The sequence below is a fragment of the Entelurus aequoreus genome, linkage group LG02 (genome assembly GCF_033978785.1).
Source record: "Entelurus aequoreus isolate RoL-2023_Sb linkage group LG02, RoL_Eaeq_v1.1, whole genome shotgun sequence".
NCBI classification, from domain to species: Eukaryota; Metazoa; Chordata; class Actinopteri; order Syngnathiformes; family Syngnathidae; genus Entelurus; species Entelurus aequoreus.
The window spans coordinates 16,649,119-16,662,878 of NC_084732.1; the positions used below are offsets into that span (position 1 = coordinate 16,649,119).

A 13,760-nucleotide genomic window follows, 5' to 3' on the forward strand; every position below is an offset into this window, starting at 1 on the left:
ATATATATATATATATATATATATATATATATATATATATATATATATATATACATATATATATATATATATATATATATATATATATATATATATATATATATATATATATATATATATATATATATATATATATATATATATATATATATATATATATATATATATATATATATATATACATACACACACACATATATATATATATATATATATATATATATATATATATATATATATATATATATATATATACACACATATATATATATATACACACATATATATATATATATATATATATATATATATATATATATATATATATATATATATATATATATATATATATATATATATATATATATATATACATATATATATATATATATATATATATATATATATATATATATATATATATATATATATATATATATATATATATATATATATATATATATATATATATATATATATATATATTGCATTCTATTTTAGTTACTTTATTGAGTTTACAACCCCCTGGCACTGATTTGTACTGTTTTTGTACTTATTTTGATTATTATTATTTCTCGATTGTTTGTAAATGTTGCAATTTATAAATAAAGGTTTATTAAAAATAAAAATAAAAATAAAATAAAATAAAACATCAATTTTTATTTTTACTGTTTTATTTTTATTTTATTGTTTTTTTGTGTCATTGGTGTAAAAAGTACATAGTAACACTATTAAATGACTATTTATGTGATTAAAGTGAAGGCAGCCAAAATGTGGTCTGGACCAGAAGACCACCGGGGTGGAGGTCTCCTGCAGGCCGCCTGCTGGTGCACCGGACTGGGCGGAGGGAGGAAGACACAGACGATTGGAGGACGGAGCGCCAAACTTGTTGACTCATAACCGAGCTGCTCGTCAGCATCCTCCTCCTCCTCTTCATCATCATCATCATCATCATCATCATCATCATCCTCCTGCTGGACCACCGTGCTGCTGCCAAACGCACCAAATCCGGGACTACACTCCGATTGCGCGCATTCAGGAGGATCTTTTTTTTTTTTTTAAATAGGTGTGAGAATCCATCGAGTCTGCAAAACTTCTAGCCCAGGAAGGACCCCCGCCGGACCCCCAAAGAAGCGATGGCGTTCATGGTGAAGCACGTGGTGGGGGGCCAGCTGAAGAACCTGACGGGCGGGCTGACGGAGGAGAAGCCCGAGGCGGAGAAGACGGACGCGGCGGCGCAGGGGATGACCCAGGAGGAGTTCGAACAGTACCAGCAGCAGCTGGAGGAGGAGAAGTAAGTCGACGTCGAGTTATTACGGTTTTTACGGGGATTTGTTTTTTCCTACTACAATGTAAGCTCGTGGTGCGTTCAAAGGCTTCCCGGGGTCCGTGCGTAAAAACGCGCACGGGAGCTCGCGTCCTTTACGCGCGGTCGTGACGCACAAGAGGACACCTTTCAATGGTGGCCGATACTATGGATTTTTTTTTTTAATCGATCCAATCCGACGTTTAAGGATGGGGAAGGATTTTAATGTGTTGATCATGACTATAAAGCCGATTCTGATTGGAATTAAAAGTCGAAAAACTGAAACTGAACTGAAATGAGCTGAAACTCACGAAACAGAATCCGGCTCTCATTCAAATCCTTTGTTTGTTTTTTTAGAATTAGAATTACAAATAATTTAATAATCCCGTAGGGCTGGGGTCGGCAACCCGCGGCTCTAGAGCCGCATGCGGCTCTTTAGCGCCGCCCTAGTGGCTCTCTGGAGATTTTTCAAAAATGTATGAAGAATGGAAAAAGATGAGGGGGAAAAAAAAAATCGATTTTTTTGTTTTAGTATGGTTTCTGTAGGAGGACAAACATGACACAAACCTCCCTAATTGTTACAAATCACACTGTTTATATTAAACATGCTTCACTGATTCGAGTATTTGGCGAGCGCCGTTTTGTCCTACTAATTTTGGCGGTCATGAACTCACCGTATAGTTTGTATACATGTATAACTTTCTCCGACTTTCTAGGACGTGTTTTATGCCACTTCTTTTTCTGTCTCATTTTGTCCACCACACTTTTAACGTCGTGCATGAGTGCACAAAGGTGAGTTTTGATGTTATTGACTTGTGTGGAGTGCTAATAGGACATATTTGGTCACTGCATGACTGCAAGCTAATCGATGCTAACATGCTATTTAGGCTAGCGATATGTACATATTGCATCATTATGCCTCATTTGTAGCTATATTTGAGGTCATTTAGTTTCCTTTAAGTCCTCTTAATTAAATTTATATCCAATGACACATGTAATATGGCTTTTAATTTTTTGCGGCTCCAGACAGATTTGTTTTTGTATTTTTGGTCCAATATGGCTCTTTCAACATTTTGGGTTGCCGACCCCTGCCGTAGGGGAAATTAAGATTTTCAGCACAATCCCATTCAAAAGCTGACAAACATTACAGGGAGACAGAACAGGATCGCTGACGGGTCCACCAACTTACAAAAAAGGTGAAAAACAGGGGGGGGGGGGGGGTGAGAAAAAAAAAATCAGTCTAAGCCTGGGCCCCTGGAGAGAGGGTCCAGCCTGAGGCCAAGGGGGGGGGAAAAACTCCCAGCCATAGCACACATAAGCATGTGTGTAAGAGGGAAACATTAAAGAACACAAATGGTAAATGTGTTATACTTGTATAGCGCTTTTCTACCTTCAAGGTACTCAAAGTGCTTTGACACTATTTCCACATTCACCCATTCACACACACATTCACACACTGATGGCGGGAGCTGCCATGCCATGCTTACCACGAGCCATCAGGAGCAAGGGCCAAGTGTCTTGCTCAAGGACACAACGGACGTGACTAGGTTGGTAGAAGGTGGGGATCGAACCGGGAACCCTCGGGTCGCTGGCACGGCCACTCTCCCAACTACGCCACGTCATCTCGCCCACATTAAAGACATTAAAAGAGCAGAGCTGATGCAACCAGCCACTTCTACATACAGCTACAAAAGTAAAACAACAACAACAAAAACATATACACTGTGGTGGCCTCTATGCGGTGTTCCACGCCATCGTCTGCTGGGGTGGGGTGGAGCATGGCCAGAGATAGGAGCAGACCCAACCAAGCAAACCAAGAGAGCCGACTCCACCCTCGGCCGCCCACTAACTCTCGGCCAGTCCAGTCCGCATGGATGAGCGGACTTGCTCATTCAGCCAAGACACTTTTGACTCTATATTCTATATACTTCAAAACCACAACATTAAATGTCAATCTCACCATCCGATATCATCACCAGCCTGGTATCGATAATATCGATCTTTACCACCTCGACTTTGGATCCTTGCTTTAGCCGCAGGGGTGTCAAACACATTTTAGATCGGGGGCCACATGGAGAAAAATCCACTCCCAAGTGGGCCGGACTGGTAAAATCACGGCACGATAACTTAAAAATAAAGACAACTTCGTTATTTATACTTTGTGAATAAATTATGTGATAATGTTGATCAGTCAACTCATTGGTGTTAATTTTCAATATATCAAGATAAAACAATTATATCAAAATCAAATTACAGTATGTTATTTATGTAGTTTGCTCATTTTCCTTGACTAGTGCACTAACATCATGTGTTTCTTGTTTTTTATGCATATGTGGCATCATCTACAAAGATACAAAGAATTGGTATTGCGACATCTAGTGGACACATTTAGAACAGCAGTTTATTTCATTAAAAAATGTTGGCTAATTTTTCTACTTGGCAAACTCATCCCGCGGGCCGAATAAAACCTGTTACGTTTGACACCCCTGCTTTAGCGTGTGTCCACAACTAAACAAGGATCTCATATGTCTCCACGAAGTCCACTTGACTGGAACTAATACCAGTCCTGCAGTCCACGGCAAAGAACCATATACAAGTCACCTCTGTGGACGCTTAAATGATGTTTTCAATGTAAAATAATACATTTTCACGCATAAGAACCAGGGTCCTCTGCAGTGGACATTTTCTATGTATTTTGGTATGATTGATGATCATTATCGATTGCCAATGCCATCCATAGCATGTATCAGTTTAATATGTATGGTTTGATGTTTGCAAAAGCATGCATGTTATCTTGGTTTAAGACAGGGGTCGGCAACCCAAAACGTTGAAAGAACCATTTTGGACCAAAAAAACAAATCTATCTGGAGCCGCAAAAAATGAAAAGCCGTATGTAAGACTTATAATGACGGCAACACATGACGTAAGTGTCGTATATTATATCGTATATCGTATATTAGCTATAATAACCTACTATCAAAATGACTATTTGTCGCAAGCTGAAGCAAATCTTCGTTGACAGAATTGTTGAAATGTAATATTCATTCTACACATTTTTACAACATTAGAAACCATTAATAAATCAGAGGCTACTCAGAAGGTGAGATAACAAAGAGGATAAAAGTAAAGGATATTAAATGACCTCAAATATGAGTTATAATGATGCGATATGTACATACAGCTAGCCTAAATAGCATGTTTTAGCATTGATTAGCTTGCAGTCATGCACTGACCAAATATGCCTGATTAGCACTCCAACAAGTCAATAACATCAACAAAGCTCACCTTTGTGCATCCACGCACAGTATAAAACATTTGGTGGACAAAATTAGACAAAGAAGGAGTGGAAGATTTTACATGTAAACAAACTGTTGCGTCACAGTCCACACTATGGTGAGTTCGAAAACTGCCAAAATTAGTAGGACAAAACGATGTTCACCAAATAGTGTCATCAGTGAAGCAAACACACAAACATTTTAAATAGGTGGCTTTCTAACAATTGGGAAGGTTTGTGTCATGTTTGTCCACAAACAAAAAACATACTAAAACAAAAACTTTATCCCCCCCCCATCTTTTTCCATTTTCAATCATTTTTTAAAAATGCTCCAGGGAGCCACTAGGGCGGCACTAAAGAGCCGCATGCTGCTCGAGAGCCGCGGGTTGCCTACCCCCGGTTTAAGCTCAAAATACGTAGGTTATGTTTGTCTTTGATTCTTTTGAAATAGGTGTGTTGGATTGGTTAAAGACTAAGTTATGTATGTTATATTGGTAAAAGACTAAGTTAGTGAGTTAGCTTGGATGAAGATTAAAATATGTATGATATGTTAGATAAATACTTGTTTTTGACGTCTATAGAAAACACCTATGGTTTCTTGTTTAAGACTAAAATACGTAGGTTAGGTTTGTCTTTGATGTTTACAAAATATGCGAGTTAGCTTGGTTGAAGACTAAAATACTTTGCTTGGTTAGAAAAATACTGAATTGTCTTTGATGTTTAGTAAGTTAGCTTGGTTGACTAAAATGTGTACGTTGTATTAGCAGAAGAGTAAGTAGTCTTTGATGTTTTACGAAATACGTATGTTGCCTTGGTAAAAGACTAAAATATATACGTTATATTAGCAGCAAACCTATTAGTCTTTGATGTTTTACAAAATGTGTGTTAGTTTGGTTGAAAGAATAAAATATGTTTGTTATATTAGCAGAAGACTAAATTGTCTGTGATGTTTACGAAATATGTGTTAGCTTGGTTGATGACAAAAATGTCTACGTTATACTAGCAAAATACAAAATAGTCTTTGATGTTTGCAAAATACATATGTTGGCTTGGTTAACGACTAAAATACGACAGATAGGTTAGCAGAAGTTTAAATAGTCTTTGCTCTTCACGAAATATGCATAAGCTTGGTTGATGACTAAAGTGTGTACATTATGTTAGCAGAAAACCAAATAGTCTTTGATGTTTTATAAAATACGCGTGTTAGCTCTGTGAAAGACTAAAATACGACGGACAGGTTAGCAGAAAACTAAATATTCTTAGATGTTTACGAAATATGTGAGTTAGCTTGGTTGAAGACTAAAATATGTACGTTATATTAGCAAAAGACTAAATTGTCTGCTTGAGATCTAAAATACTTAGGTAGGTTAGAAGAAAAATAAATTGTTTTTAAAGTTTACGAAATCTGCGTTAGCTTAGTTGATGACTAAAATATGTATGTTATATTAGCAGAAGACTAAATATTCTTTGATATTTTACGAACTACATGTTTTAGCTTGGTTGACGACTAAAATACAACGAAGAAACTAAATTGTTTTTGATGTTTACGAAATATTTGTTGGCCTGGTTGATGACTAAAATGTGTACGTTATACTAGCAGAAGACTAAATAGTCTTTGATGTTTACGAAATACATATGGTAGCTTGGTTAAAGACTAAAATATGTACGTTACACTAGCAGAAAATAAAATATTTTTTGATGTTTACGAAATACGTATGTTGGCTTGTTTGAGGACTAAAATATGTATGTTATATTAGCAGACTAAATAGTATTTGATGTTTACGAAATACGTATGTTGGCTTGGTTGAAGACTAAAATATGTATGTTATATTAGCAGACTAAATAGTATTTGATGTTTACGAAATACGTATGTTGGCATGGTTGAAGACAAAAATACGTGGGTTAGGTTAGCAAATGACAAATTGTCTTTGATGTTTACGAAATACATATGTTAGCTTGCTTGAAGACTAAAATAAGTAGGATGCTTTAGCAAAAGACTTAATTGTCGAGTTAATAAAACTCTATACATTAGATTAATTGAAGTCAATAGGAATTATTCCCAGTGTTTGTGAAAAATAATGGCAACTCTAAATAGTCTAAAAGTATGTTATTTGTTGAAGACTAAACTGTGCTCAAAAGTATGCGAAATGTCTCTAAGTTTCCGCTGATGTTTACCATAACTTGTGTGTTAGTTTCATCAATGACTCAAAATTGTGTTAAAAAACAAACACTTAAGATTTGTCAACGGTTGTAAATCGTCTTCAGTGTTTACATAAACACATAAGTTAAGGTTGCAGGCGAAATTGTTTATGAAAATATATAAATCACGTTTGATGAAGACTACATCGTCTTCAAACTTTATGAAAACAGAAATGTTTCATTTTGGGTTACTCATATTGTGTGAATACGTACCGTATGTTAGATTTGTTGAAAGTTAAACAAAAGTTTTGCATGTAAATTATGTATGATAATTTGTCGAAGGTTACAAATCGTCTTTAGTACTTACGAACAAACAGCAGGTTGTTTACTCTAAATTGTTTCCATAAAATATGTTTGTCTATTTTTCAAAAACCTCTTAAAGTCTCTAAATAATTTTAGGAAGTCAAACAGGTAAAGTTTGTTGAAACAACCATTTTCACTGACAACATCTCTCAGGTTTATCAAGGACTGATTTATCTCAAACTTAAAGTTTGTCAAAGACTTGGCGTCAAAATCGTAATCAAAGTTTATAGAGGATGCAACATTTTCTGAATAACATTTCCGAAAACTGATACATTACGATTATTATGGACGACTCTCAATCTTTAATGTTTGTGATAATGTGACAAAATGTGGCAAACTAATATTTGCTCAGATTTTTGCAAAAACGAGTATGTTAGGTTTTTTGACAACAAAATCTTATGCGATGTTTATGTAAACACAGGCTAAATCTGTAGAAGACGCTAGATCTTTATAATGTTTACGACAATAAGGGCAATTTATTTGTATTTAATGTTTGTGAAAATTTTACAAAAAATGTGTACTTTACCTTCGTGGAAGACTCTGATTGGCTCAAATGTTTTGTGAAACACGTAAGGTTGGTTTGTTAAAGACTAATTTTTCATCGATGTTTACGAAAACAGGCAAAACATTTTTAAAGACCCCAAAGTCGTCTCTATAATTTCTACGAAAACTTTAGGATTAGCGGCAACTCGTTGTCTTCAATGTTTACGAAAACAGACTAAATTCTGTAAAGACACTAATCGTCTCTATAAGGTCTACAAAAACTTTGGGAATAGCGACTACTCATTGTCCTCAATGTTTACAAAAACAGACTAAATTTGTTTGAGACGCTAAAATCGTCTCTTTAGAGTCTACGAAAACTTTAAGATTAGTGATTACTCAATGTCTTCAATGTTTACGAAAACAGACTAAACTTGTTCAAGACGCTAAAGTCGTCTCTATAATGTCTATGAAAACTTTAGGATTAGCCACAACTCATTGTCTTCAATACTTCTGAAAACAGACTAAAGTCGTTAAAGACACTAATCGTCTCTATAAGGTCTACAAAAACTTTGGGAACAGCGACTACTCATTGTCTTCAATGTTTACAAAAACAGACTTAATTTGTTAAAGACACTAAAATTGTCTCTATAAGGTCTACGAAAACATAAAAATTAGCAACAACTCTTTGTCTTCAGTTTTTACGAAAACAGACGAAATGTGTTTATGACGCTAAAGTCGTCTCTTTAGGGTGTACGAAAACTTTAAGTTTAGTGATAACTCGTTGTTGTCAATGGTTACGAAAACAGACTAAACTTGTTCAAGGCGCTAAAGTTGTCTCTATAACGTCTATGAAAACTTTAGGATTAGCAACAACTCATTGTCTTCAATGCTTACGAAAACAGACAAAATCCGTTAGAGACAGTATTCGTCTCTATAAGGTCTACGAAAACTTTGGGGTTAGGGACAACTCATCGTCTTCGTTAAAGACGCTAACGTTGTCTCTATAAGGTATACGAAAATGTAAAGATTAGCAACAAGTCATTGTCTTCAGTGTTTACGAAAACAGAATAAATGTGTTTAAGACGCTAAAGTCGTCTCTTTAGGGTCTACAAAAACTTGTAGATTAGTGATAACTCATTGTCCTCAATGTTTACGAAAACAGACTAAACTTGTTAAAGACGCTAAAGTCGTCTTTATAATTTCTACGAAAACGTAAAGAGTAGCGACAACTCATCGTCTTCAATGTTTACAAAAACAGACTTAATTCGTTTAAGACGCTAACGTTGTCTCTATAAGGGCTACGGAAACATAAAGATTAGCAACAACTCATTGTCTTCAGTGTTTACGAAAACAGACTAAATGTGTTCAAGACGCTAAGTCTCTTTAGGGTCTACGAAAACTTTAACATTAGTGATAACTCATTGTCATCAATGTTTACGAAAACAGACTAAACTTGTTCAAGACGCTAAAGTCGTCTCTATAAAACAGTATTCGTCTCTATAAAGTCTACGAAAACTTTGGGATTAGCGACAACTCATCGTCTTCAATGATTACGAAAACAGACTAAATTTGGTAGAGACACTAATCGTTTCTATAAGGTCTACGAAAACTTTGGTAATAGCGACGACTCGTCGTCAATGCTTACGAAAACAGACTAAATTCGTTAGAGACAGTAGTCGTCTCTATAAAGTCTACGAAAACTTTGGGATTAGCGACAACTCATTGTCTTCGATGTTTACAAAAACAGACTTAATTTACGTTGTTTCTATAAGGTCTACGAAAATGTAAAGATTAGCAACAACTCATTACAAAAACAGACAAAATGTGTTTAAGACGCCAAAGTCGTCTCTTTAGGGTCTACGAAAACTTTAAGATTAGTGTTAACTCATTGTCGTCAATGTTTACGAAAACAGACTAAACTTGTTAAAGACGCTAAAGTCGTCTTTATAATTTCTACGAAAACGTAAAGAGTAGCGACAACTCATCGTCTTCAATGTTTACAAAAACAGACTTAATTTGTTTAAGACGCTAACGTTGTCTCTATAAGGGCTACGGAAACATAAAGATTAGCGACAACTCATTGTCTTCAGTGTTTACGAAAACAGACTAAATGTGTTCAAGACGCTAAGTCTCTTTAGGGTCTACGAAAACTTTAACATTAGTGATAACTCATTGTCATCAATGTTTACGAAAACAGACTAAACTTGTTCAAGACGCTAAAGTCGTCTCTATAAAACAGTATTCGTCTCTATAAAGTCTACGAAAACTTTGGGATTAGCGACAACTCATCGTCTTCAATGATTACGAAAACAGACTAAATTTGGTAGAGACACTAATCGTTTCTATAAGGTCTACGAAAACTTTGGTAATAGCGACTACTCATCGTCGTCAATGCTTACGAAAACAGACTAAATTCGTTAGAGACAGTAGTCGTCTCTATAAAGTCTACGAAAACTTTGGGATTAGCGACAACTCATTGTCTTCGATGTTTACAAAAACAGACTTAATTTACGTTGTTTCTATAAGGTCTACGAAAATGTAAAGATTAGCAACAACTCATTACAAAAACAGACAAAATGTGTTTAGGACGCCAAAGTCGTCTCTTTAGGGTCTACGAAAACTTTAAGATTAGTGTTAACTCATTGTCGTCAATGTTTACGAAAACAGACTAAACTTGTTAAAGACGCTAAAGTCGTCTCTATAAGTTCTACGAAAACTTTAGGATTTGCGTTAACTAATTGTCTTCAATGTTTAAGAAAACACTAAATTCATTAGACGTGGAAGTCGTCTCAATTAAAGTCTATAAAAACTTTAGGATTATCGACAACTCATTGTCTTCAATGTTTCCGAAAACACATAAGTTCGTAGAAGACGCTAAATCTTCTATTTTTACAAAAATATGTACATAAGGATTATTGACGACTCTCAGCCATCTTCAATGTTTGCGAAAATGTCACAAGAATATGCACAAAGATATTTACAAAAATTGTATTAACAGAAACGTACGTTAGTTGTTTTGCAGACCAAAAAAACCGAGAAAACAATCAAGACTTTGATATTTTCCGAGGACTTCATTGATGTACCCAGTAGGTTTATGGGATTCGTGCTGTCTTTTGATGTGCTACTGGTGAGGAGGTAGCGTGGCGTGCACGTCGTCTGACCTTGCAGTGAATTATTAGCGGAAAGACGGCCGCTTTCGTGCTGACATGAAGACATTTCATCAGCCTGAGAGGCCACGCTGGTCATCTCCCGCCCTTGACGGACGTCCACGCCGTTTGGCGTTTGTCCTGATGTGACAGCGCCTCTCAGCGCGGCAAAAAGCACCTCGTGCTGACACATTGGGAGCATCGCCTTCGCATGTCATGATCTTTGTAGTCGAGCGTTGCAGACCCCCCTCCGTCTGCATATTCTATATTTATTTTATTTGGGTGTTTACTCGTGCTGTTTCGGCTTCACCGCACACGCCACATCTGTCAGACATTATGTCAGCTTGACACACACACACACACACACACACACACACACACACACACACACACACACACACACACACACACACACACACACACACACGCATGCAAGCAAGCGCGCCCTCCCAGCAAATTAAGCAATTTTTCTGAGGCACAACTGTGAGCTAACTGGGGCACAGGAATGTCTCACTGAGGGGGGCTTTCGTGGAATGTGGTGCCCTCTGCTGGATGAATTGTGTAACGACACAATACTGAAAAAGCGCACTATCGAAAATGACAGTCTTCAGGGATAATAATTGGACTATTTATTGTTTTAATACATTATTTACACTGCTACATTATATCATTTACCTACTCATTTTATCTATTACATATCTATTTTTTTAATCTGCCTGGTCAAAAATCCCCTTTTCGAGACACGTTTATTCATATTTGTATATTGTAATTTATTATTATGTACTGTGTCATCACCATCATTATTTGTATCATATAAGATGTAGTTTTCTCGTGTCGCTGATTGAAACTAAATGATTATTGTTTTGGATAATCTTGAATAAATAAAAATATATTTTGAAAAAATATTATTAGTACATTATCCATCCTAAATCCATCTTCTTCCGCTTATCCGAGGTCGGGTCGCGGGGGCAGCAGCCTAAGCAGGGAAGCCCAGACTTCCCTCTCCCCAGCCACTTCGTCCAGCTCCTCCCGGGGGATCCCGAGGCGTTCCCAGGCCAGCCGGGAGACATAGTCTTCCCAACGTGTCCTGGGTCTTCCCCGTGGCCTCCTACCGGTCGGACGTGCCCTAAACACCTCCCTAGGGAGGCGTTCGGGTGGCATCCTGACCAGATGCCCGAACCACCTCATCTGGCTCCTCTCGATGTGGAGGAGCAGCGGCTTTACTTTGAGTTCCCCCCCGGATGGCAGAGCTTCTCACCCTATCTCTAAGGGAGAGCCCCGCCACCCGGTGGAGGAAACTCATTTTGGCCGCTTTACATTATTATTATTATTATTATTACAACCTTTTGTATTAGTATTATTATAATTCGCCATAATAGAACGTAGTTAACTAATTAGTAATGCAATATTTAGATTTTTAAAAGTTTAACATTTCTATTAATATATTTTTATTATTGATGTTTTATTTTTTTTCATTGCATATTTTTTTAAATTGCCTGTCAAAAATCACCTGTTTGAGACAACTTTTATTCATATTGTATTGTATTAATATGCCATTGCCTTAATTATTTTTTATTATATAGGTTGTAGTTTGCACGTTGTTGCTAAATAAGTTCAAATAATTATTGTTTTGGATAATCCTGAATTAGTAAAAATTATATAATAAATTCTGTTATAATTTATTTTATTAGTGTTATTATACAGTAATTGTAATTAACTAAATGATAATGCAATAATTTGATTTTTTTTTTTAAATACTAATGTTATTACTCCATACTACAACAGTGAAATAATTTACTAATGTAGTTACAATAATAATAATATTTTATTTCGAGAGCGCTTTTTACAAACTAAAAAAAACTAAATATTACGGTATAAAATAAAAACAAAAATCACAATAAACATAACAAAGTAAAGGGCTTACAGAGAGCAAGAATAAAATATTATAATTTGATATTATACATATAATATATTGCATCTTACCACAACACTTTTCTTCTTTTTTTTTTTTTTTTTTTAATGTTTTTAAAAGCATAGTGAACAATTTTATGGGTCCTAAATTAAGCATTTCAAGCATAAAAATTGCCAAATGAAGTAAAAATATCAATATTACAGTAGTATTGGGAACTAGAGGAGACCAAACCACTGGCCTGTATCGTGGCCAATGATTGGCTCAGCCTTAAGCAGCATTACAATATTGGATTAAAGTGGCTAAAGGGTGTTATTTCATGTCTAAAACAAATTAAAATATATTTAGAAGGTCATGGCCCGTTTTTCATGCTGTAGCTATGAAAACATTTAATTTGTAAACAATAATTCCTACTTCGTGGAAATTCATTTATCACGGTCATGTCCGTAACCAATTAACATCGATAAACGGGACAACTGTATTAGTAAATGAGAACGTTTTAAAGAGTTATGATAAAAGGGGCGTATTGAAGTTCATCTTGAAAATGGTAATACTTGAAATATAGTTCATATAGAATATTACATAGTTGTGTTGTTGTTCCAGGCAAGAACGAGAGGCCAGCGTCGCCCAGAAGAAAGCGGAGAGAGCCACAGTGAGGAGTCATTTTCGGGATAAGTACAGACTACCAAAGGTAAACAATAAATACACACCAGCGGATAATTATTATACAAAGCGGAACCTCGAGTTACAACCTTAATTGGTTCTTTAAGAGGGTCCGTAAATCGAAAAGTTTGTATTGTGAAGCGAAAAAGACTCAAATACGTAGGCTGGGTTAGCAAAAGACTAAATAGTCTTTGATGTTTACAAAATACGTCTGTGAGCTTGGTTGAAAACTAAAATATGTAGGCTAGGTTAGCAAAAGTCTAAAAAGTATTTGATGTTTACAAAATATGTGAGTTAGCTTTGTTGAGAACTAAAATACTTAGCTAGGTTAGAAGAAAAATTAAGTTGAAATACACTTGTAAAGAACATAATGTCATGGCTGTCTTGAGTTTCCAATCATTTCTACAAGTCTTATTTTTTTGTGATAGAGTGATTGGAGCACATACTTGTTGGTCACAAAAAACATTCATGAAGTTT

At 35.6% G+C, this 13,760-nt stretch overlaps 1 protein-coding gene across 1 annotated transcript in view; it reads left to right on the top strand.

The window, feature by feature from the left end:
* Positions 1–944: 944 nt before the first annotated feature.
* cplx3b (complexin 3b) overlaps positions 945–13,760 on the top strand; it is a 19,458-nt gene continuing 6,642 nt past the window's right edge. Inside the window, exons 1-2 of the mRNA XM_062023300.1 lie at positions 945–1,294; positions 13,224–13,311. Of these exons, the coding sequence (XP_061879284.1) occupies positions 1,137–1,294; positions 13,224–13,311 (246 nt within the window). The 5' untranslated portion in view covers positions 945–1,136. The remainder of the gene's footprint in view (positions 1,295–13,223; positions 13,312–13,760) is intronic.